The sequence below is a fragment of the Indicator indicator genome, chromosome 18, assembly GCF_027791375.1.
Source record: "Indicator indicator isolate 239-I01 chromosome 18, UM_Iind_1.1, whole genome shotgun sequence".
Lineage (NCBI taxonomy): Eukaryota > Metazoa > Chordata > Aves > Piciformes > Indicatoridae > Indicator > Indicator indicator.
In genome coordinates, this window is record NC_072027.1 from 3,131,785 (window position 1) to 3,155,527 (window position 23,743).

The window sequence follows — 23,743 nt, forward strand, 5'->3', positions numbered from 1 at the left end:
CTTTCTGGGCCTGGGTGATGGTGAATTAACCACAGCTTGAGGCTGTGATCTGTAAAATGTAAATGTATGTGTTTAACATTTGACTCTTGGGCCTGAAGAGATATTCTCGCAGGTGCTAATTGCTAGTAGAGATACATCTCTGTGGTTGTCTCTTGCTCTTTCCTCACTCCTTCCTTAAAAGCAGTGTTTCAGGTAGGCTGTGATTATGTTGGGCTAGTGAATATGCTATCCCTAACTGCTCCCCACTTAATGCCATTATTGCCTCATCGTCCTGAAAAGGTGGGTGGTGTTTTGTTTTGTTTTGTTTTTTTCTCGGTAGGATCTTTTAGTGTTGCTGAACAAGGACTGTGATTTCCTTTCAGAAAGACCTGTCATTTCAAAAGGTACCTGTAGATGCAACTTGAGAAAAACATATGTAAAATCGAATCAATAAAAAAACTTATATCTCTTTGGCTTTCTTTGTTTAATTAGGACAATTGCCTAAATCTTCATTAAATCTTCTTGACTCCAAGTGAAGGCGTTAGGAGTTGGCTTCAACAAGCGCTAATGAGGTGATAAACTCCCTGGCCCTGTGAAGGGATCAGCTCTTTGCTGAAGGGCTGTGTTTTTTTTTTCTGTGCTCCACAGCTATTGGGTATCTTCGTATTTTTGACTTTTTAAGCATTGGTCTGAGCCCAGATTCCAGGTGCTGAGGACTGAATCTCGCCTGGACGCAGGGGAACAGGGGCGGGCTCTGCTCCACCGCCCTGCTGTCTGCACCCCCCCACCTCCTCCCCACTTCTCCCTGTCAGTCACTCCTGGCTCCGCCTCCCGGCACCCCTGACTGGCTCTGCCACCCCCGTCGCTCCGCCCCCTCCATGCCAGTGCCTTTTAAACGAGCTGGAGCCGCCCGCCGATAGCCTCCTTGCCCGCCTACGCCTCTGCGGCTTCCTATTGGCTCAAAGGGATGTCTCTCACAGCTCGTGACGCGCTACGCGGCGTGACGTCGCCTACCACCCAGGAAGCTCCGCCTATTTATTCTCAACTCGGCTCTTGAGGGGAAAAACAATTTCAAGATGGCGGCGGCGCGGATAACAATGGGGAGTCAGGGGTTCGGGCCGGCCCGTGCCTGAGAGTGGCGGCTGCCGGGCCGCGCCGCGCCGGGGGGGAGCGGAGTGGGATTAAACCAGATCCTGGAGGGGGTGGGCAACGGCCGCCGGGCAGGGCTGAGGGAGAGTGGGGTAAGCGAAACGGCACCGACCTCGGGGGAGAAGGAGGAAGTGGGGCGGGGGTAGCAGAGCGGGCGCCGGGCCGGGTCGGGTGGGAGGAACCGGAGAGGGGGCGAGCCCGGCGGGGAGCTTAGGTAAGGCCTGCGGCAGGGGGGAGGAGTGGCGGAGGCCGGGGAAGGCCAGAGGGGGAGAGCCCCCGCCATGGCGGGGACTGGTGTGAGGTGCCGGTGAACGGCGGCGGCCGTCCCCCTCGTTTCTCCGGTCCATGGTGCTGCCTCCCTGCCCCATGGCGGAGTTCGTGGTTCCGCGGCACAGCGCGGTGATGGAGCGGCTCCGCCGGCGCATCGAGCTCTGCCGGCGACACCACAGCGCCTGCGAGTCCCGCTACCAGGCCGTGTCCCCGGAGCGCCTGGAGCTGGAGCGCCAGCAAACCTTCGCCCTGCACCAGCGCTGCCTTCAGGCCAAGGCTAAGCGGGCCGGCAAGCACCGGCAGCCGCCCCCAGCGCCGCCGCCGCCCGCACCCCCTCCGCCGGCCGCAGCCGTCGCGGGAAGCGCCGACAGGACCGGAGCCAATGGCCTGGACGCCGAGGCGGCGAGCGGCGAGCAGCACGGCCGCAGCAGCACGTTGATCGCGGTAAGGGGATGGCCCGTTCCTGGTCGGGGGCGGAGTGGTTGGGGCCGAGGAGGGAGCCGGTGGTCGGTGTGGTTGTGCCTGGCTGGCACCGTGACCTCTCCTCTGGAGCTGGTACCGGACGGAAAACAAGCTCCGGCGATTGGTGCGATGCGAGGGCTGAGGTTGCTGTTGCTCTGCCGAGTGCTGGTTTCTACTCTGTTACAATTTAGCAGCTGCTAGGGACTGCTACTTTTTCTCATCACTGTTTCGAGCTGGAAAGGTACATAAAAACTGCTGCCTTTTGAGGGAGGATTAGGGGCTGGCTTTCTGCTGTGGCTATAGTCATCCATAGTAGCGTTCTGTGAGTTACATTTCAAGCTAACTCACCTAAAATGTCCCTGCAGAAACTGTCAGAGGAGCATTAATACTGTGGTGTCTTTGGGTTTTTTTGTTTGTTTGCTTGCTTTATATCTTTGATTTAGGCTGTCTGGGTTTAGTGGAGTCACTTGATAAGGACATGCTTATTACCGAGGGGGAGTTTTAAAAACAAATAATGTACCTATTAATTCTGGGACACTTTGGAAAGAATTTCTGTGGAAAGGCAGCTGCTTATTTGCCACTCACTCCAGTGGGTGTGAACGTTATGGGAATCCCACTCCACCCATTAAAAACTGGCTTAGCTCAAAATCTTAATGTTTCTCTGGCTTCTCTAGCATTTCTGGTTGTCAGGATGCATTCACACAGCCCTGTTTGTATATCAAGATAGCAATTGCTTAACTTATTCTGAACCCTTTAAGTATACTGCTGTGTACTAATGTCTCAGTAATGTAGGTTAGTAGGATAATCTTTTAAGGGTTGTCTGTCCTAATGCTTGTCTTTCTTAAAACCAGGTATTTCTAAATGGTGGCCTGCATACAAACAGTTCTGTTGAGTGTGTTTAAAAGGAGATACTGCATTAACCTGAGACAATTTCAGGTTAGCATATAGATTAAATCATATTTTTCAGGTGGTATATGTGTTTGATTAGGTTAGAAGTGTAAGAGGATGTGATCCTCTGCTGACTTGACCTCTCTTAGTTACAGTTTTTAAAGTGGAATTATGATGAAGCTTACAGTAAGCTTTGGCATGGCTGGCTGTGATGTGAAACAGAAAAACATGGAGCACAGCAATGTCAGCTTTAATGTAACTAGCATTAGGCAGCATCTGTGCAGGTTGTATTTACAAGATGAACTGAAGATATTATTCAGCCAAATTGTTTCTGTTCTTGCTAATACGTGTATGAGAATCCAGGACATACTGACTTTCCTGAAGACTCAGATACTTGTGACACATAACACTTCAGATGGTTGGTAAAGAAGGGCCCTGGAGGAAGAGAGGAAACCTTTTGCATTCCTGGCAGTGATTCTGTAAAACTTTGTGGGTAGCTCTTTAGCAGTCTGATTTTGAACATAAACTTGTGTGAGGACAAAACTGACTCAAATTTGTGTTTTATTATCTAAAGACTTGGTGGGATTTCTGTTTGTTTCCTGTCTGGGCTCTGAGACGTTTTGCATACAGGGCTCTATCCATTAATAATGTGTATTTTTGTTACACACAGAGCTCTTTAGCATGTCAAATCCTGTTGATTCAATGGCCCCCACATGTCTTCATATTGATCTTCTAAATGAAAGATGTCTTTTATTCATTGGTGTTGTTTCTTTTAAATTGCTTTGGATGTGGATTTGATCTAATTAACATCCATTATAATGAGGACTCTCAGCAGCAGTGAGGTTCTGAAATACGCTGCACATCTGGGGAAGCCCTTCTTGTACAGGAAGCTTCTGCCAGTGCCCAATTTACACAACAGAAGAGGATTTTAGTGTTTGAATGCCTCTTCCTCGTGCTGGCCTGCTGTTTCCTTCCTAGGATACATGACTGTGAGCTTAATTGCAGCTCCTGATTCATCACCTCGTTACTAGGGTATAAAGTTGGTTTGCTTAGTAATTCCAGGTTTTGAAAAACAACAATTAAAAAACCTTCTACAAATTTCATTCCCTTGGTGTGAAAGGCGCCCCTGTAAGTTGGTATTTTACCTCTAGCGATCATACAGCTGTTATCAAGACCAAGCTTGTGCTTTGTATGGGAAGGACGTGGGTTTGGTTTGCAACATTCAATACAGTTTGGATGAACACCAAAATTATCTTGTTTTAAAATATCCTGGACACATTCCTTTCAAAAGAATGCTGCTGGATCAGTGGAGCATGCATTGTATCAGCTATCACTGCTGTTGTGATCCAGAGTTTTCCATGAAGCTGCATATGAATCTTCTCTTGAAAACTGGTGCTTTGTTGAAAGTTAACAAAACATTTATTTTGGTCCTTGAAAGAGAATGTGATTAATGTAAAGAGTTTGTGATCCTGCATCAGAGGACTTACAGCAGAAGGACTTGAGGTCTCACTGCCACAAGTGTGACCAGTGCACAGTGTGCATGCTCCCAGATACAGTACTTCAGAGCATCTTCTGCAGATTTGGAATAGTCATGGGGAATGAGAGCACTGCTGTTGCCTTCTTAACATCTTGGATGTTTTATCACATGCCCAAAGTCAGATATTTCTGGTTCCATTGGTTTTGGAGATCCTGAAGCTGGATGGATCTTGCTTACAAGCAGAATTAAAGGGCAGATGCACCCTTTGTTTTCTTACTAAGCAGCACTAAAATTTGAGCCACGAAAACTGAGAGAGTACAGTACTGATACAGAGATAGAGATACCTTGGGTGATTTGCGCACCTTTTGAGCCAAAAAAGATGAAGGACATGTTAACTTCCTAGTTTTTAAGATTTTGGGACCAGTATTTAAGGGGAAATTCAGATGTTGAAATTTACTTCACATTTCTGCTGTTTGAGATAGCATTTACAAGATTATGTTCAAAGTAGAAGATGCTTAATATTTGGGTATTGTACTGTCCATTGTGTTAATCTTACTTTTTGAGAAACAGGGAAATTGGGAAGAGACAGAACTTGTCCCTTAGAACACTTTTTTCCTCTTTGCCAGGTTCTGATTTGAGAAATTCCATTCTAAGACACTTTCTCAATTCCCTGCAGTAAAAAGACTGGCTTCTTACATCTCTCTCTGATAGACTCTAGCATAGCCTATCTCTGAGCTGAACAGAAAGTGTTTCCTTGACCTGTGAATGGGGAGAATGGCAAGATCTGGATTTTCATCTCCACTCCCTGTTTTATTATGTGGTCTCTTGAAAGGAGACCTGCTCCCTGCTTCTGACTGTTTTTCTCCCCACCTGAGTGCAGTTGTTGTGCAGATGGTTTGCTTTGTCTAGGACTGCTGCAAAACCACAGACAGCATTTCTGGAACGGGCAGAGAAGATCTAGTCAGTGGCCTGCCTTGGGAATGCTTTGTGTTAAACCTGAGAGCAGCCCAGCATTTATTTGGGAGTGATAGGAGTTTTTACATTAATAATAGGTGAGTGCTAATTTAATCAAGGAGACCCAGTAAAACGTTTAAGAAAACATTTCAGTATGAGGAGAGCAGTGCAATGTTCCTTGGTTGAACAGACCTAAAGTAATAAACTACAGGGAACAGATTTGCTTGGATGGTAGTGACAAGCCTTAATAGCATTCCACTAAGGAAGCTCAGGCTGGTACACTAGCAATTCAGAAGACATCATTTTTTGTGTAAGCTGTGGTATAGGGCTGCTACATTGTGAAATTATGTTTTACCACAAAAATAGCAAATTATTTCCACATTGTTTATACATAACTATTGTGCAGTGTAGTCTTGCCACCGTTGTTTGTTTTTGCTGACAAGTCTGATAGTTTGTTGCCCAACAACTCAGACAGGTTTTTCTTTGTCTCCTTTTAATTCTCTGTGAGGTATCATTGCTTGAAACATTTCCCTCACTAGATTAGTTAGATATGCAGTGATGCTTCCTAAATCGTAAGGATCTGGGAGTGACTGATCTGCTGCTGCTGTTTAAGTTCAGGCGAGGTGGAGGATCTGGCACTGCAGCTGAAGGCACAGCAGGTTTTTTTTGATTCAGCAGAACAATTCCTGTAGCAGAAGCTGCCCCTTGTGACTAATGCAGGCCTGGGATATTTATAGACATGCATATCCACAGCCCTTCTTCACTCCAGCAGGCAGTCACCCAAATACAAAAGTCTTTTGGAATTAAAGTAAAAGTCAAAATAAGTCCAGCAGTTTGGTTCTGACAACACACTGGAATTCAATAACACGTGGGGTAATAAAATGCTTTCCTTGCAAGGGGAGTGCAGCTTTTGAAGCTTTGAGTAGGTGCACAGTAAATGGGAAGTTCTTGACATGTTGTGTAGTCAAAATGTTTTCTATCCAAAATTGATACACTATGATATTTGCTTTGTTGTCTGAGCTTAAGAGGTTGTCATCTTGGCTCTTGTCCTTGACCAGGCAGGAAAGGAGAATCTGTGTCTAGAGAGGACCTACTGTAAGGTCTGGTTCATGGGAACTTACTGTGCTGTAATAATGCCACTTCCATGGCAGAAAGCTGGATATATTCCATTTTGGCTTCCCCTCTTAGGTGAGAGTGTTGGTGTCTAGCTAGGAGGCATATTAAAACGACATTTTTATATATGTCTAGAGTAATAAAGCATTTCTGCTTTGAAAATGAGCAACATTGTGTTTATCTTGCTGGTATTTCATGATAAATCTTAATTCTGAGATCAAAATGGTAAACTTAGTCCAAACAAACCACAAAAGAATTAAAGCTCTATCAAATCCTGTAAGAATATTTTAATCTCTGTAACAGATGCTTTAAAAACTAAACAAGAACATTCTATGGAGCCTAAATGGTGCAGTATAAGAACCAGATTTTTATAAAGTTTTGGGTTTGCCATGCTTGGTGTTTGGTTGGTTCAGTTTTTGGTGGGATTTTGTGTTGTTTGGAGTTTTTCCCCTTAAAAAAAAAAAGGAAACTTTAGGTCTGTGGTTTGGTTTACATTTTTATATATATATATATATATTTTTACTGACTTCAGTTACAGGACTCAGAGTGTAACACATGACTGGATTTTTAAAAAGTAATTTAGTTGGCTGTCCTCAGTTCAAAAATTCTGCTTTGTGAAGGATTTCTTACTTGCAAGTGAGCAATGTGAACTGAAGGCATTGAAATGTCATTCAGATTACTATCTAAAACTAGTTTCAAGTATTCAGTGTTTCAGACTCATGTTTTGATTCCTAGAATAATCTTTTTCTCTTACAAAACCCCCTAAATAATAAAAACCCCACAAACAGAAGTTTGTGGCACTCTTTTGATCAGCAATTCCTTCATGCCCTTTTCCCACCAAGGCAGTAAGGGAGCACTGCACTGGGCTCTGAAATTTTGAACTCTGCCTGTGCTGACAGAAAAGCTGTGGGTGAAGTTTTCAAGCATTTCCAGTATCATCTTCTTTGTCTGCTGTGATAGTTCGTGGACAGCTTTTATGAAGTCTTCCAGCTTGCTCCTGCAGTAAGACCACAGTATGGCTAAGTGTGGTTATGGTAAAATGGGTGGATTTAAGAGATGGAACATGGCTTATCAAATTTATGTGTGTCCTGTCCGTTTTCTGATGGAAGCAGTGTCATTTGGTCATGTTTCCATCTCCAACATTGTGGTCTTGTGTCCTGGTTGAGTACGGTGTGTATGTGCTGTGAATTATGTGATCGGAGGCTGCTTGTGTTGGACACCCTCTTTGTTGTGATGGATGTCACCTGGGTTTTATCAGTTTGTGTTCCTCAAATGAGGAATCTACAATTATTGCCTGGCTTGCATGTGTGATCCTGCCACGTGAGAGTATTTATTACATGTTCAGGACTATGTGGAGGAGGCACAGCCTACAGCCCTTCAATGACTCTTTAAGAAACTCCTGTCCTGTCTTTGGCCAAAGGACTGAGCCCTGCTTATCCCCTTTTCTTTTCACTGTGCCTGTATTGGTTTAAATCCTTTGGATAAATGCTTTTAGGCAAACCTACATAGCAGAGACCTTGGAGGTTAATCTTTTGTTTGGAAGTTGAGTAGGCTGAGAGAATGGGAATGTATTTCTGTATCCAATCTTGTGACAATAGAAAGGATTGGCTTGTATTATAAATAAAATTGATTGATTCTGCTAAGGAAATCATGGATAGCATACCAGAGGACCACTGTGCCTTACAGAGTAATAGTTGACAGTAAAATTAAAGAGGTTTTCTTAGCAAGTAGCAAACCGTACTTCACTTTGTCAGTGGGGGGTTTTGTGTTTTGTTTCTGGTTTTGTTTTTTTTTTTTTTCCGAATTTTGGCAGAAGAGAACAGGTTTTTTTTTGCCTTGAGAACTCTGTTGGAGTAGCATGATATGTAGATAGCTTGCAGTCTGACTTTCATTTCACATACTCCTTGTTATTTTTTTTCCCCTAAAACCAGATTATTTGGGTAGACACAAATTGGAGAAGAACTGGATTTAATAGTCTCTGTGTTAGGAAATCGAGAGCTGAGGTAGCATCTAAGAAATGCATGTAAGAAAGGAATTTCACAAGAGAAAGTTACCTTATTTGCAGAGTATTTATATGAATGGTGTGAGAATTTCAGATTCTGTTACTCAAAGAGGAGGTATCAAGATATATTTCTGGTGGGAGAGGAGAAGGAACCTGTAATTCTTGACTCCCACGAATTTTTATAGCACTCTTAGTGAGCAAGGAAAGGAGGCGGAAAGTGGAGCAGTGTTAGTGGGTTAATTTTAAGATGGTTAGATGACTGCAGTGGCATCAATCTCTGAGTAAGCTTACTGCCCAATATCCAAGTACCTTTTAAACTCTTTAGTATCAAAAGTGAGCTAGGATGTAAGTGCAGTTGGTGAAAAGCTTCTAAACTTCAAAATCTTAAGTGTCCTGGCTATGAACTGGGCTCAATCTTTTCTAATAGGGATAGAAGATAAGCAGATTTTCTTCTTTCCTATGTGTCTATTGGCTGCTGTATACAGGTAGAATATATTTTAAATAATCTTAGATTTATCTGAGGTGAAACAAGGCTGGAAGTAGACACCCCCAAATTTCACACAGAGAATTAAAGTTGTGGGTTTTTTCTTCTTGTTTTTCTTTTTTTTTTCTCTCTTTAGTCTTCTTTCTTGTCAAAGGAATATAATTTTAGGTGAAAGGATGACTTTGTCTAGAGCAAGTAAAGATGTCACTGAGTGTTATGACTATTAAAACCCCATATAGATATGAAAGCTCCTACATGTTTTTGACAGAAAGAGCCTGGGATGGATGTTAGGGGTCTGTATCGTTTTCTAGGCTACAGTAAATGCAGTTTATAAACATGGACTATTTAATCCTGGTTAGTTGCATATTATTGCAAATTATGTAGTGCAGTAGCAAAGACCTTAGGACAGATTCTGAAGTATTTGTTCAGCAGCTCAGGTGAGTTTGCAGCCTTTGAAGAGTTGTGTGCAAATGCAGCTTCAGTGCTGCCAAAATCCTAGTTACCTTTAGTTGTCTCTGAATTATAATGATAGCAGTGACCCCAGTGGGCATATATGCTATTTTAATATAGAAATTTGCTTCAACTACCAGAAGAATACATTCAGCGTACGAAACTAAATTACTATTTGTGTCCCTGTTTTCAGGGAGTGTGTTTTTCACTAATGATTTAGTATTAAGGAGGATCCATTCCTAAACCTTTGAGTGATTGACTCATCATATGACCTTAGGCTAGTTACTCATCTACCTTGAGCTTCAGTTTTCCCAGTTGGAGTAGTAAGTAAACAGTGGGAACTGCTGAAAGGCTGAGGCTGCAGTGGAGTTGAGGCTTCCTTCTTCTGTTTTGCCTTTTTACAAAAAGTAAACTTCCAGTGTTCTTTGAAGTTGGTATTTGAAAAATTCACCCTAGCAGTGCTATTCTGAGCTGTAGACCTAATGTGCAAATTAAGGGAATTCAAGTTGCAGCCTCCTCTCCAATATACATCTCACCTTGTCCTACTAGGTGGTCTCCTGATCTAACTACTCTGCTGTTATTTCCATGAACCACTTAGAAATCCTAGTCTCCCAGGAACCTGCAGTCCATCTCTCAGATAACAATAAGGTTTGCTGCTACCTATGCAAGTGTTTAAACAGTGTTTTTCTTCTGAAGATCAGCTAACTGTAGACTGTTTTTAAAAAATCACAACAATTAGCTGTGAACCAGTCCTTCTGTCCTTAAATCAAAGAACGCTGTTGCCCAGGCAAGTGCTGTAAAGTTCTTCTGATAATTTATGCTGGCTCTATGTTAAACCTTTTGCTTGAGTGCTGAGGTCTTGAGGTTTCCCCTGTTTGTTCTTGGATGAGACAGTTTTCCCCAAGGGTGAGTGGACTGTGCTGCAGAGACTGCAAGGACTATTAAAATAATCATACTTGCTTGAGGTTTGTTTATTGAGCTGCTTTTCTGTCATCTGAGAGAACTTTTCTTCAGGGAACCGTGCTTCAGATGGGTGTTGTTTTGTTTTGTGGGTATTCTACTTGTGTGTCCTGCAGAGATGTACAAAGACATGTGGTACAGGTCAGTGGAGCTAATGGAACCTCTTTCTCTTTTGAAGTGTCTCTGCCCTACAGGTTTGTCTGCTTAGTGTAGCTTTCCAGCAGAAGCAAAGCACAATTTTTACTGACTGCACCTGAGGGAAAGAAAAGTTGACAGTCATTTTTTGCTGTCTGCATGAATTCTGTTCATGGATGGGTCTGAGGTCAATGGAAAGAACGTTGTATTTGAAAGAATGCTGCCAGGAAAGAAAAGCTGAACAAAGACACTCAAACTCTGGTTGTAAAACTGTTGCTGTATCCTTTGGTCGCTTCTAGGTGGCACTACAAGAAAAAGAATGTTCACTAGCTGTGCAGAGCCAATTGTTGAGCTGTTTGGGGCTCTGGTGGTCATAGTGCAGAGAGCAGCAGCTGGCAGATACTCTAGGAGAAAGGAGGAAAGGAGCAGAGTTACTATGCTGTGGTAGAATTGACTGAACTCTGACTTGCATTTTACATAAGTGTGAATCCCTGGTTGCTTTAGCAACAAACTGCTTCTGCTTTAGTGCCAAAAGTGTGATTGTGTACCAAATTTATATACAAAGTTCTTTAAAAATTACAGTCACAAGAGAAATGGTTCTCTTTTGCTCTAAATACTTAAACCTGAGACTGCTTTATAAAGCTGTCTTACAGAGCAGTTATACCACGGGTACATGGGCCAAATAAAATACAGGGGTTTATTCTCATCTAAAATTTGAATATTAGCATTCTTCAACTTTGGGGGGTGGTGGTGGTGTTTGGTTTTGTTTTCATTTTTGAATAGGAAAAAATCACAGTATATTCCAGCTCGCAGACATTTTTCAGCTTTTTGTGGTTGTCAAAATATATGGCAGCTCTTGGTTTTGTTTGAAGGAGAGGGCTCTGTTTGATATAGTTTAGCTTAAGAGATTATAGTGAGGAAGTCATCTCATGTGACGACTTGTAAAGCAGATCTTATCAAAGCAAAGATGTAACCTTTTGATTTTTTCCTGACGTTTTTTGTTCAGAGCTAGACAATGCTGTGCTAAGAAACAAGAATCCTAATCTCTGAAACATAAACCGAACTAATTCAAACCTTCCCTTTTTTTCAGCAGCTCCATGAGACTGTGAAAAGAAAGCTTGATAGTGCTGCTTCCCCTCAGAATGGAGACCAGCAGAACGGCTATGGTGATGTATTTTCTGTGTCCAAGAAACTGCGGCGTGATGATGGTCTTGGGGGAGTGAGTGCTTCTTCCAATGGAATGCCCCCTGTGTCTCCACTCCATCACCTTGACAAGAAATCTGGCAATGGAGATACCTTACAGCTGAATGGGAAGCATCCGATGGGGCTGGATGGCATCAGCAAGAAGTGTCTTCCAGATTCCAGCCTACAGATGAATGGAGGTGGGGATGCTGATGACTCATTTCCTTTGAGTTTGAACAAAGAGCTGAAGCAGGAGCCTGTAGATGATCTTCCATGTATGATTGCTGGAGCAGGGGGGTCTATATCTCAGAATAACTTGATGCCTGATCTTAATCTGAATGAGCAGGAGTGGAAGGAACTTATTGAGGAGCTTAATAGGTCAGTGCCTGATGAAGACATGAAGGATCTCTTTAATGAAGACTTTGAAGATAAAAAAGATGCAGATTCTTCAAATTCAGCTGCACAGACTCCATTGCCACAAGATATTAACATAAAGACTGAGTTTTCCCCAGCACCCTTTGAACAGGAGCAGTTGGGCTCTCCTCAGGTGAGATCCACTTCGTCAGGTTCAGCTTTTCTTGGTGCTGCTTCTGTACCTGTAAGTGCTGCTTCTCCTGCAGTTGGTAGTTCTCAGGCTATGTTTCAGCCTTCCAGTCAGTCAATGACTGAAAATCCTAATCAGCCCATGATGCAGGCATCAAACCACTCTCAGAACGTCCAGAGACCTCTTCCTGGTGTGTTGTTACCTGGGAAGGGCGCAGGAAGTGCCAAAGAAATGTCTTCTGCTCATCAACTTCAGCAGATTGCTGCCAAGCAGAAGAGAGACCAGATGTTGCAGAATCAGCAGCAAGCTTCACAAGTCCACCAGACAAATCAGTTGTCTACATGGCAACAGTCTGGGCCTTCTCATAGTCCACTGGCTGTCTCATGTACCATGGAAAATCCCACCAGCCCATCGGTTTACCAGCCAGACTTCAGCAACCAGAAGCTCATGATGCCTAATATGGGAAATAAAAGCTCACTAAGAGCTGGAGGCAATTACCATGTGAACATTTTGGGTCATCAGCAAAACAACTTGAACCAGAACCCTGTGAATAGTCAAGGGTCTATGCTGGACTATGGGAACACCAAACCTCTTTCCCATTACAAAGCAGAATGTGAGCAGGGGGTTGCAGTACCTGGTCAGAACAAGTCTCCCATGCTGGCTTACATACAGCAGCGCCAGCAGGCGCCACTGTCTCACGTGAATGACGACCAAAATGGAATGATCCTGTTGAAACCCAAGCCTGGAAACATTGCCTACCGACTGCCACACAGTCAGGTGAGTGCTCTGGGCTCTGGTACCTTTGTTTAGCCAGCAGGTTTAAGGTTTTCCACAGGGTAGGTGAGGTTAAAGCACAGGTTTTTGGGCATTGTTTCAAAATAGTTGCCTCAAGATTTTAAAGAAAAAAAGATAATATGCAGAAAGCTGGGATATTGATTCTTGAATCAATGATTCTTGAGTCAAAAACTCTGTTTTCCTCTGGGGACAGTTTTTAATACCCAATTTAAGTCATGTGGCAATGTGTGATTTCCACCTTAATACAGTTTATGTTATGCTTCATAGAAGCTTTCTGCTTGCAAAGATAAATGGATGCTTTGTAAACTTTTGCCTAAAATAAGTCATATAAAAATGTAGTGTTAAACAGTGTTCTCAAAGGAGCTTTGATTTCTTTACCTTCTTTTTAGTCCCTACTTGTGTCTGAGTTGGCTTACTATAAAAAGACAAGCCTTTGGTTGCTGCTTTTTTGAAGAGAGATGGAAGTGGAAGCTGCATTCCCCATTTCTTGGGGGTTCCTTAGGGCTTTTCACATCTAAGAATTCAGTACTGGTTAAGCCTCTGGGGTTTGGGGCAGCATGGGATAGGAGGCAAATATAGGAGACAAATATATCTTTAAGAATGAGTAATAGTGATATTTGTCTGCTTGAAGCAATATGCTTCAGGTTTTCCTGTGAAGAGAAAGTTCCAGATGGTGCTTCTTTGCCTTGTATATAACTGATACTACAGGTATGCTCCAGGTGAAAATTTGTGTAGTGGATGTGGGAAGTAGAGACTCATTGGGATTCTGTAATGTGTCTGCAGCACACATACTAGGGGATTTGTGGAGAAAAAAGGGCTTTGTTGTAGGGATTAAAGGTCCTCTAGCAAAAGCCCTTAGAGATCCAACTCTAATAATATGTTCCATCAACAACCCAAGAAAGATCTGATTAGTCTGTGATAAAGATACACTGTTACACAAATGAAAGTTTGAGCTCAATTTGGGCTTCATAAGGCACAACCCCCCTTATCTCTTTTTATCTCTTTAAGAGCTAGCAGAGTAGCAACCTAACCACGTTTTTGTGGAAGGAGGAGGGGAAGGGCAGAGATGACTCTGTGTGTCACACCTTCCCCTCACTGAAGAACCTTGCATCTGCTTGCAATGAATTAACAGAAATACTCATGGATGCTTTGGGAGAATGTCTCAAAAGCTTGCATATAGAACAACTTAGCACAGCATTACCTATATTTGGCTCACCATTTCTTATGAAGCTGCAGAGAGAACCAACCCATTAGCTCAATTCTAAATTTGAAAGTAGTATTTGTTTGTGTAATTAGAGCTGAGACTGAACTGTGCTTAAAAGTGATTAAAAATGCCAAGTTTCAAATGGATTTGCTGATAGAAAGAGGACAGCATTGGATCTTGAATGGTAATTGTTTGATATTTTTGCTTATCTCAAGTTCAGACTTAGAAAACACCAGACTGATGAAAAATTAACAGTAGAGTTATCTGTAGTAGTATTTCTCTCTGTGGAATATGGTGATGGGTGGATGGATGGGAAAACACTTTTAAGACTCCTGGTCAGTGATAGCCTTCTTCCATTTCATCTGCAAATAGTAAATTCTCTGCTACTAAAAAAAGTGACTTTAGGTGAAATTGACTTTAGGTGGGGAGACATAAACAGTGACTGAATAAAATGTTGACAGAAGAGGCAGGATTAAAGTACAGGTTTCGTATAATGCAAAACTTAAATGTAGTGTTTGAAAAGCTGCTAGCAAAGTAAACTGCAGTTGGTGTGTTTGAAGTGCTGCTTGTGACTGGTGCCAGTCCTCTGGCTGGGAGGAAGAACACAGAGCTGGACTTAGGGCAGTACTTTGAGACTGAAGTTGAAGCCTCTATTCCTAAATGTTGTGAAGCTTCTGACCGTAACGCTGAACTGTCACTTCTGTGTCTGACACTTTATAAATGGGTTTCTGTCTGTCTTTAAGTAGCTGAACTGGAAACTGTATCACACTTTTGACTTTTCTATTAAAAGCTTCCAAAGTGAAGAAGCTATTGCGTGATGGCAAAATACAAGGAACTGATCTAATTTTCATTAACTAGTGTAAATATACAAATGAGCAATCACTGACAATTCCTGGGTTTTCTGAGCTGTTTTTCTGATTCCCCTCCCCTTGTCCCTTTGTTTAAAAGTCTCTTGTCCTTGTCCTGCAAATGATAAAATGGTAAATGACCGTGAAGGTGCCTATCCTCATCTGTGTAACTGCATGATTTGTATGTTCCGGAGGGCTAGCCTCCTTCTGTAACCCATATCACTTTTTGTGTGTTCTGCAGGATCAAAACCCTTCTCCTAATGTTCCTCGTGTTCCCGTTTCTGTCCCGGGCCCTGGTGTGGGTGCCCAGGCTCCCAACGTCTCCATGGCAGGTAACCACAGCAGCTCACCTTATCTCAGCAATCAGCAGCAAGCAGCAGTGATGAAGCAACACCAAATGCTGATGGACCAGCAGAAACAGAGGGAGCAACAACAAAAGCACTTGCTCATGGAGCAACAGAAGCAGCAATTCCTAATGGAGCAGAGACAGCAACACCTTCTGGCTGAGCAGGTGAGAAGGAGGGGCCATCAGTCTCATTTTCTTTTTTGCCTGATCTGTTTTGCTGGGTGAAGCAGCATTTGAGAGTTGGTGGAACAAAACAGGGATGTAAACTGCGAGGTGCTTTGGTGTAATTGCTGCTCTCTGCTTTCATGGAAGTAATCCAAACACGCAGCACTTGATTGCTGAGATGTATTTTTGCTGTTGTTGCAAGGCACTGGGGTGAATGAAAAGAATAAAATACAGGTAGAATTGAGTAGTGTGAAAATACAAGTCATTGCCTACGTGGAGAGAATGTATTGTACCAGTGATGGTGCTACTCCTTGTGAAAGAAGAAAGCCAATGGAATCACAGCAAAACTGAAAAGTAAGGTTGGGATACTGTTGATGTGTTCTGTAGAGATTTAAAAATGGAAGCAATAAGTAAGGGACACTCTAAGCTCATTGTGCCTCCTGCCCTTCTTCCTGGTGAGATCCACATCAGTTCCATGTTTCAGATTTTAAAACATCTTTCACTTACTTGGGGAATATAATTAGACATCTGCCTCCAAGTTGCATCTAATCCTGCCAAAAGAATTTAATTGTGCTGTCCATCAGACTGCAGAAAGCTTCTTCAGCACACAGGCTCGTTGTGTGAACTTTTCCAAGCTTTGAACCTTCCACAAGTCTTTCAGCTGGGAATCAACCCAAAGGGCCTTATTCCATCATCAGTGCTTTTCTGCATTTTTGGAAGTCCATGCAGGCACGTTCCAGGCACTGGCACTGTGCTTGTGGAGAAATTACCAATATCTGGTGTGGTGGATGGGCAAGATGAATTTCCAAAGAAGGTTTGAGATCCGGGGGGAGAATCTGGTATTCAGATCTGGAAGAAGTGCACTCATCCGTATTACTGAAAAGCTTTGTCTTTGAAGGTAGTGGAGGAAGGGAGGAGCCACAGAAACTGGTGACTTTGGGGATAATGGGGAGGAAAAAAACCCAAGAGACAGTGGTTTAATGGGAAAAAATATGAAATGCATCTATTCCTGAGAATTAAAAAAAAAAAAAGTTAAAAAATAGAAATAATTTAAATACTCTGGAGTCCTTCAACTGATAACAGTTGGGAATGTGTAATTTCCTTAATTTTTAGCACTGTTAGAAGTCAATAAATCTCAATGTTCTGAGCTTTAAAGTTGGGAGTTGTTATCCTGGTAGATGGGATTTTCACTGTAATAATAGTTTGGAAAATAGAGGTGGTGAGAAAAGATCAGGTAATGGCTGAGAAGGTTGGGGGAGACACCTTAACTTTTATTGCAGCAACTGTCCACCAGAAAGAAGGAAATGATACAGACTCCTCTAAACCTGAATATATTTGAGAGCCCATTTTGATGGGAAGGGTGTAGTAGAATCCACTGTACTGTGGAGCTGTGGCTGTGCCAAGTTTCAACAAATGGCATTTTTTTGATTACTTGGACACTTACATTTAAAGTGAGGACTATATTGAGGTGACAGAAAAGTCCCTTCAGCTCTTGACTCAGTGTATAGAAAACATGAGAATGTGGTTGGCACTGTTCTAAAGAAAATTGTGTGAATGTTGGTAAAGACACATTCTTGATATCTGGGTAAAACCAGTTTGGGCTAAGGGAATATTGTGGTGGAAGTTGACTACCAAAGACTGAAGGACGAAGAATGGAGATTATTAGAACTCTGTTAGAGCTCTTAGAGCTGTGACCCAGTAGGTTTCCTTAGCTACATAATGGACCTCCCAGTGTCAGAGCTCTGTGAACAGTGGGGTGCTGTATTAACAGGGTGCTAAATACCAGATCTCAAAGTGTTGAAATTATTCTTAAAATACTTTGTTTCCTACCTATTTGCTTCTTTTTAGCCAGCACAAGTTGCTACAGTGAGTGTCAACATTACGAAAATATTTTATTCCTGTTCTTGTTATGTTAGCTACAGACTAACTTCTGCAGTTTGCATCTCTGTATAGTGGTAACTGGGACTCTGATCCCAAATTAGGCATTCAAGCTAGATCCTGTTAGCATTATAATTTGATACTTATTTCTCTGGATACACATGATACTGGATGCAGTGCATTGGTTGATCTCTGTTTTGCAGGAGAATTAGTTTCGGGTAGCTTTAGTACCATTCCCTGCCACTCAAGATGTCCTTGTATTTGGTGTTCTGCCTTTTCTTTTTCTTTTTTTTTTTTTTTTTTTTAAGCCAAGTTCTGCAGCTCTTGGTTTCTCTCAGAGCTATGGCATCTCTTCTTGGCTTTTGTGGCCAGCCTCTTTCAGGTTTGACTGGTTCTGCAAGCAGCAGGTCCTTTCTGTCAGGCAGCCTGCCCTCTTCATTCCTCTGCATGTCTCAACAGCTTTGTAGTTGTAGACATTCTAAAGGATGGTGCTAATGTCTGTCTTCCTATTTGTTACATTGCACTAAGCTCCTCTTTAAAGGCTTAATCCTTGTGTCTCTACCACAGTACTCTTGGAAGGGAATTGCTGTCCCCTTCTGTGCACTTTTCAGGTGAGCAGGTAGTTGTGCATTGCCACACTAGTTATGTCAGAACTTGTCTGGTTGAAGATGTCTGTGGAAGAGGAGCCAGAAATACTACACCTGATACATTTCATATTGAAAAGCAGCCTGCTGGCTGCTGACACTGTCAAGATCTCGAGTGTTCTGTGAGTGCTCTTGACATTCCCCTCAAGGCTTTAGATCTTGTTTTCTCTTAAAGTTTCCTAACGCTGAAAATTTGCATCTTCTATTTTTCCAAACAGTTTTGTCATAAAGTAAGGATGGCTTGAATGTGCTTTTAAAGAGGCATGTTTATTTCAAGTCATTAGCAGTGTTTGTTTCAACTGATTGGTGCACTGTTAAGAAAATGGTTTTGAAGAGTGATTACAAAGCTTGTACAGTTAATTGTGGTTAATTTAGTTCTGCAGTTTTCCATGATCTGTGGTATAAAAGAATTCATTTGTGTGGATTTTTGGAAAATAAGGACTAGAAAATATTTTCAGTTTTTACACCAGTAGCACTGGTGATATTTAATGGCTTGTATTATAATTTCTGAAGAGAGGTCTAAAATAAATGGATTTGGGTGTAAAGAGCAAAAAAAGTATGTGTGAATTTTCTTACACATGCTTGCTTTTGCTCTTTTTGTACCTGTTTCTGTCTAGAGTATTGCTAAAAATTGCTGTTGATTTTTACTGATGAAAAGACTCAGTAAAAATCTCAGATTTTCAATGTTTTCAATGCTTCAGGCATGCATTGCAGTAACTGCTGTAATGCATGCTGTTCTCCTGCTGTCTTCTGAGTTTCTGGTACTGTCACTCCTCCATTAAATTGACTGTGAACCTTGAGAGACAAAGGTCTGAAGTGACTGTGAGGCTGCCCCTTTAATTACCAGCTCTGCATAAAAGTAACTTGTGTTTATCTAAGATAGTCATCCCTGGAAAAAAGTTGACTTGTTTTTCCAATTGTCTCGCATTGGACCTCTCCTAGGAGAAGCAACGGCAACAGCAGGAGCAGCAGCTGCAGCGGCATCTGACTCGACCACCTCCCCAGTATCAGGATCAACCACAGAATCCATACCAGCAGCAGGTCGGGCAGTTCACAGGTAAGGGAACATGACAGCTGGTCTCTTTCCTGGGTTCGAATGTTTTAAATTAATTTATTAAGAGTCTTCCCACATCACTGTGCCTTAGCGCCCTAAAACTTTCAGACCTGTACTCTGATTCAGTTGCAAATTCACAGAGATCTGGGACAACTTAAGCCTTGGAAATGTGTAAAGTTCTTAAGTACCTTCATTGTTCCTAAAGCCTTTTTATACTACCATTTTCCTTTACAGGTTGTAGATTCTCCTTAACTTTCAGAGATTACATTTTTTGGTTGGTTGGTTGGTTTTGTTCTTGTTTTGTTTTCTGAAGCCTAACATCATTACTGCTTGTGTCTATCACAGGCCCTCATCTACTAGGATGAGTTTCAAATTCTTTAATATTCTTATCCCTGCTGCTTTTGGATGAGAATGCAATTTGACTTCTCTTCATTAAATCTTAGTGCCCTACATGAGTTTTGTTGTAGGAGAAGCAGTGTGATATGTCTTCAATGTACTAAGGCTGATAAATAAAAGATGATGTTACTGTTAAGCTGCAATAGCTTCATGAATGTGGAAGAACTAGAGAACAGTAAAAACTCATTTCCTTACCTGAAAAATCCTTACTTAACAGAGCATCAACAAGCCACTTGTCTTTTTCTCATAAACCTAAAGTGCAAAAAAGCGTTTTATTCCCCTGGTTTTGTTTCCTTACTCTCTATTTTGCCACACAAATACTGAAGGGAAAAGATGCAAGCAGATAACCTCTTTCTGACAGTGTTCGTGACCGTGTGGTGTCTAGCAGAGCTGTGACTGGGCTTTGCTACTTGTTACCAATGTAAAACGATTGTGTGTTAACCCAGTGATCAGCAGCATCCTTCAAATATTGCACTGAAATGTACTTTTCTCCTGCCACTTCCCTGCAGAAGTGCAGCAGTACACCTGTTAGCATGTTTTGCTTTGAACATCAATATTATTAAAACTATTTTTCCTTTGTTGTGATGATTGTCACTATTTTTTTTGCATCTGAAATCCTGGTTATGTGTGCAACACCGTAGTGTTCCAGTATGATTCTTTCTCTTCACCAATCCACCCCCCTCTCCACAACACAGGTTTGTTGATAATGAATTCAGTATAATTTGAATTCAATTTTAATTTATTTTTATAATTGAATTAATAATAGTGGAGAGCAAATATTCCTTAGTTGTCTTAAAGTAGGAAAAACTTCTGCAGCTTGCTTTTTGGTTTGAATGCAGAGAGAGTCTTGGTGTAGGTAGATTTCCCTTGGTGGGAGAACATTATACTTCAGTTTTCCTTATCCTTAATATTTTAACTTTTTTGTTGTTGTTTAAGTAGGGAGCTATCTATTCTGCAGGAAAAAAACTTTTAACTCAGAATTTACAAGAACAAAGAACTTTCTTGTTTTGTGGAAAATACATTTTTGAAAATTAACCTCCTTTGGTTATCAGCATTCCATGTTAACATAGCAAATATTTCATTGTGGAAATCCAAAAGATACCTGATGAAAAATTTTCTGAAAGGTATATAAACTAGAAGAAATTCCTGGAACTGGGAAAACACAGAAGTGGATGTAGAACCCCACAGTTGCACAGCAAGAGATACACAGTGCATGCACAGAGTAACTGACAATGTGTGTGTGCAGTAAGTGGCATTTTTAACAGCCCAGCAATTTGTGCATGCACTTCAAAGTCCGCGTGCATACCTTTGTTCACAAGGAGCTATCAGAGTTCTGCCTTTAAAGTCTTAATTTTTTGAAAATTGATGATGCTGATCTCTTAGAAGTGGTATTCAGATTTTTTAGGACATTGGCATATCTGTGTTTGAGATCAAAGTGGAGGTGCTAACTGCAGCAGCAATTGGCACCCTTTAATTAAAGCACTGCTGGCTGTGTATTGGTCACATAGTTGGTTTGTACAAATGCAGCTGCAGCTCTGTTCTGGTTTATAGTGTCTACAGGCCTTGGCTCTGGTTGAACTGAGGTATTTAATGTACAAAATATTTCTTTGTATTGTAGGCTCATCTTCAGCCATGCCTGGGGTCAGTAACTTAGGACAGTCCAACTCCAGTAGCCCTCGGATGTTTCCTCAGACGCAGAACATGATTCAGATGGGGCCCGGGCACAGTTCTGTTCCTCCACTCCAGTCGGGCTCCAGCCAGCAGGATCGGGCGGTGACTCAATACACCAACATGCAGAACATCCAGCGAGGGGGACTGTACAACCTGCCCTCTGGTATCACACAGATGGTTCCCCAGCACGCAACTCCAAGTGCCAACGGACAGCCACCAATGCAGAGACAGGGCAGCTTGGGACAGGGTGCTGCTGTTCCTGCTGGCTATGGGCAGAACACCTTAGCAAACTCAAGTATTTCTCAGCAGCACAATAAAGGTGCACTGAATCCAACCTTATCTAAGCCACAGATGGCAAGAGTACCAGCTCCCATGGGGGCTCAAAATCCATCTTGGCAACACCAAGGTATCCCTAATATTAACAACCAGACACAAGCAAACAGTGGCTTAGGACCATTTACTGCCAGCTCCTCTTTTCACATGCAGCAAACTCATCTAAAGATGGCCAACCAACAGTTTGCCCCAGGAATGCCTCAGGTAAGCCTCAGCACCAGCAGACCCATGACCTCTATGAACGCTGCTGTCTCTGGGCAGATGTTGTCGTCGTCTTTAGGCACTCAGCAGCGGACAAACCCACCCACACAACAGCAGGTACCCTCACAGCAAGTCTTGCCTGGCATCAACCAGACTGTTCCAGATCTGAATGCTTTCAACCAGAATCCAAATCAGCAAATGCCCAACAGAGGTAATCTGCACTGTAGTCAAGGGTACCCTGTGAGGACAACCAGTCAAGAGCTGCCTTTTGCCTACAGTGGCCAATCAGGCAATAATGGACTTCAGAACCTAACTGGTGACACAGACCTGATAGACTCTTTGCTGAAAAACAGGACTTCAGAGGAGTGGATGAACGATTTGGACGAGTTGTTAGGGACTCATTAACGGGGCTGGGGGTTGGGGGGGCCTACTTTTTTTTAATTATTTTGTGAAATATAAGCAACACTTGGACCAAAAAACCTGTGGCATTGAGGAGACTTGCAGGCATTAGAGGTGAATGGTTGGGTAAAGGGACTGGAGCTGCTTCTCAATGAGTGTTGATGCATGGCAGTGGCGCACCAAGCAGGTCTGCAGGAGGAGTGCGCCTTATCTTGGTGGCTCTAAGGGGTCACACACTTGAACAGGTCAAAAAATCATGTGTGTGCCCTAGCCAGCCTTTCAGAGATCTCACTTGCAGTGTTCTAAAATGAAAATTTGTGGTTTTTAAATTATTTAAAAATTAAATTCCACAGAGATAGTGCAGAAAGAAAGCAAATAGTTGCACAAATTGTGGTTAGGGCTTAGTCTCCTGCAGCTATTACTTGCAATCATTATTTGTTCATAGCCTGACGTGCTGTTAGAGTACAGTCCATCAACCTTCTGACTTTGTATTTGAGCAGAGGCTGTATGCACCTGAGTAAGCTTGCAAAAGGTTTGGGATTGTTTTCTTTTCCCCATTGCTGAAGCACATGCCTGTACTCTCAGTAAGCAAGCGATATTTCACAGTAAATATTTCTAGATGCTGGTAATAGATGAAAGAAAGTATTAAAACCTGGCCAGTTAGTCTAGGTAGTCGTCTTAATAGATTGTAGTCTTTTAAGCTGCAGTTTGCACTCTGTTGTAGAGAGGCACAGTTCTTGGCTTATACCTTGCTGTGTTTAAAGGGGGAATTTCTTATGGGAGAACTTTTTAAACTATAGTAGGTTTAACATGAATTGTAAAGCCATTTACTTTGCACCTGTTTCTTCATAACTTATTTCCAAAGGTAGATGTATTTAAAATGAAGGCTTTGCTTCATGACAGCTCATCTGGTTTTTTTTGTTGTAAAAAGTAAAACTAACTTTTGAGAGCAGTTCGTTCCCCAAAGTCAGCAATGACGCAATGAGCACAAGACTTTGTCACTTCAGGATCAAAGTGAGGAGGAAAAAAAAAAAAAGAATTTGACTGAAATGTGGAAAGTCCTTTTCAGCAATAATAGCACAGGCAGCCTGGGAGAGCGCTTGTATCAGGGTTGCTCTAATGTGGAAGTCTCCCCCTTTAAATACTTTGGTTTGTTTGTTTTTTTAAATACTGGGTTACGAGTTTGATAATCTTTCTATAGACTGGTGGATTTATGTCTTTAATATCCCTTGAAGCAGATGCTGGTTCTTCAGCTCAGCCCTAGGAGACCTCTTATCCATATGTTTGGGTCAGTCCCAGGAAGGACAACAACCACCATGGGACGAGTCAAGCGTTCCAAAGTCCTTACTTTCTACCAAAAAAAATCCCCTATCCACCACCAAACCACCTTGCCTTAACCTTTCTTTTGAAACGGAAATAAAGTTGAAAGCTTTTGTTTTAAATGCACAAATACCTCTTCCCTTTTAAATCCCCTTTTTTTGAAAATTCCTTTAAAAGTTTCTAATCAAACCCCAGCATTGTGATTTAAAAGCAATTTCCTTCAACACCAACTGGCTTCTTCAGGAGTTTTCTGCCCTGCAGAGATGCGTGAGAGAGGGTTTTGTTGTTTGTTTGTTTGTTTTTCTGTTTTTTCCACAGTGGGTGAAGGGAAGTGAAGGATGACATTGATTTCAAAGAAGGAAAATATTTTACTGTATCTTCAGCTCCTTTATGAGACAATTTGCACTTTTAAAAACTGCTTTTTTTAACACTAATACTTT

General features: G+C 42.1%; 1 protein-coding gene across 2 annotated transcripts; it reads left to right on the forward strand.

Annotated features, from left to right (window-relative positions):
- The first annotated feature begins 1,473 nt into the window (after nucleotides 1–1,473).
- MAML1 (mastermind like transcriptional coactivator 1) lies at nucleotides 1,474–22,768 on the forward strand. 2 transcript variants are annotated; one of them, XM_054389276.1, is made up of 7 exons: nucleotides 1,474–1,749; nucleotides 1,798–1,832; nucleotides 10,317–10,320; nucleotides 11,417–12,826; nucleotides 15,138–15,407; nucleotides 18,890–18,986; nucleotides 20,998–22,768. In XM_054389276.1, the coding sequence occupies exons 1-7, from the start codon at nucleotides 1,474–1,476 to the stop codon at nucleotides 21,987–21,989; spliced, it is 3,084 nt and encodes a 1,027-aa protein (XP_054245251.1). In that variant the 3' UTR covers nucleotides 21,990–22,768. The 2 variants fall into 2 exon arrangements, with proteins under 2 accessions (XP_054245251.1, XP_054245250.1); XM_054389275.1 differs by lacking the exon at nucleotides 10,317–10,320 and having other exon boundaries at nucleotides 1,495–1,842; nucleotides 18,872–18,986.
- Nucleotides 22,769–23,743: the final 975 nt, after the last annotated feature.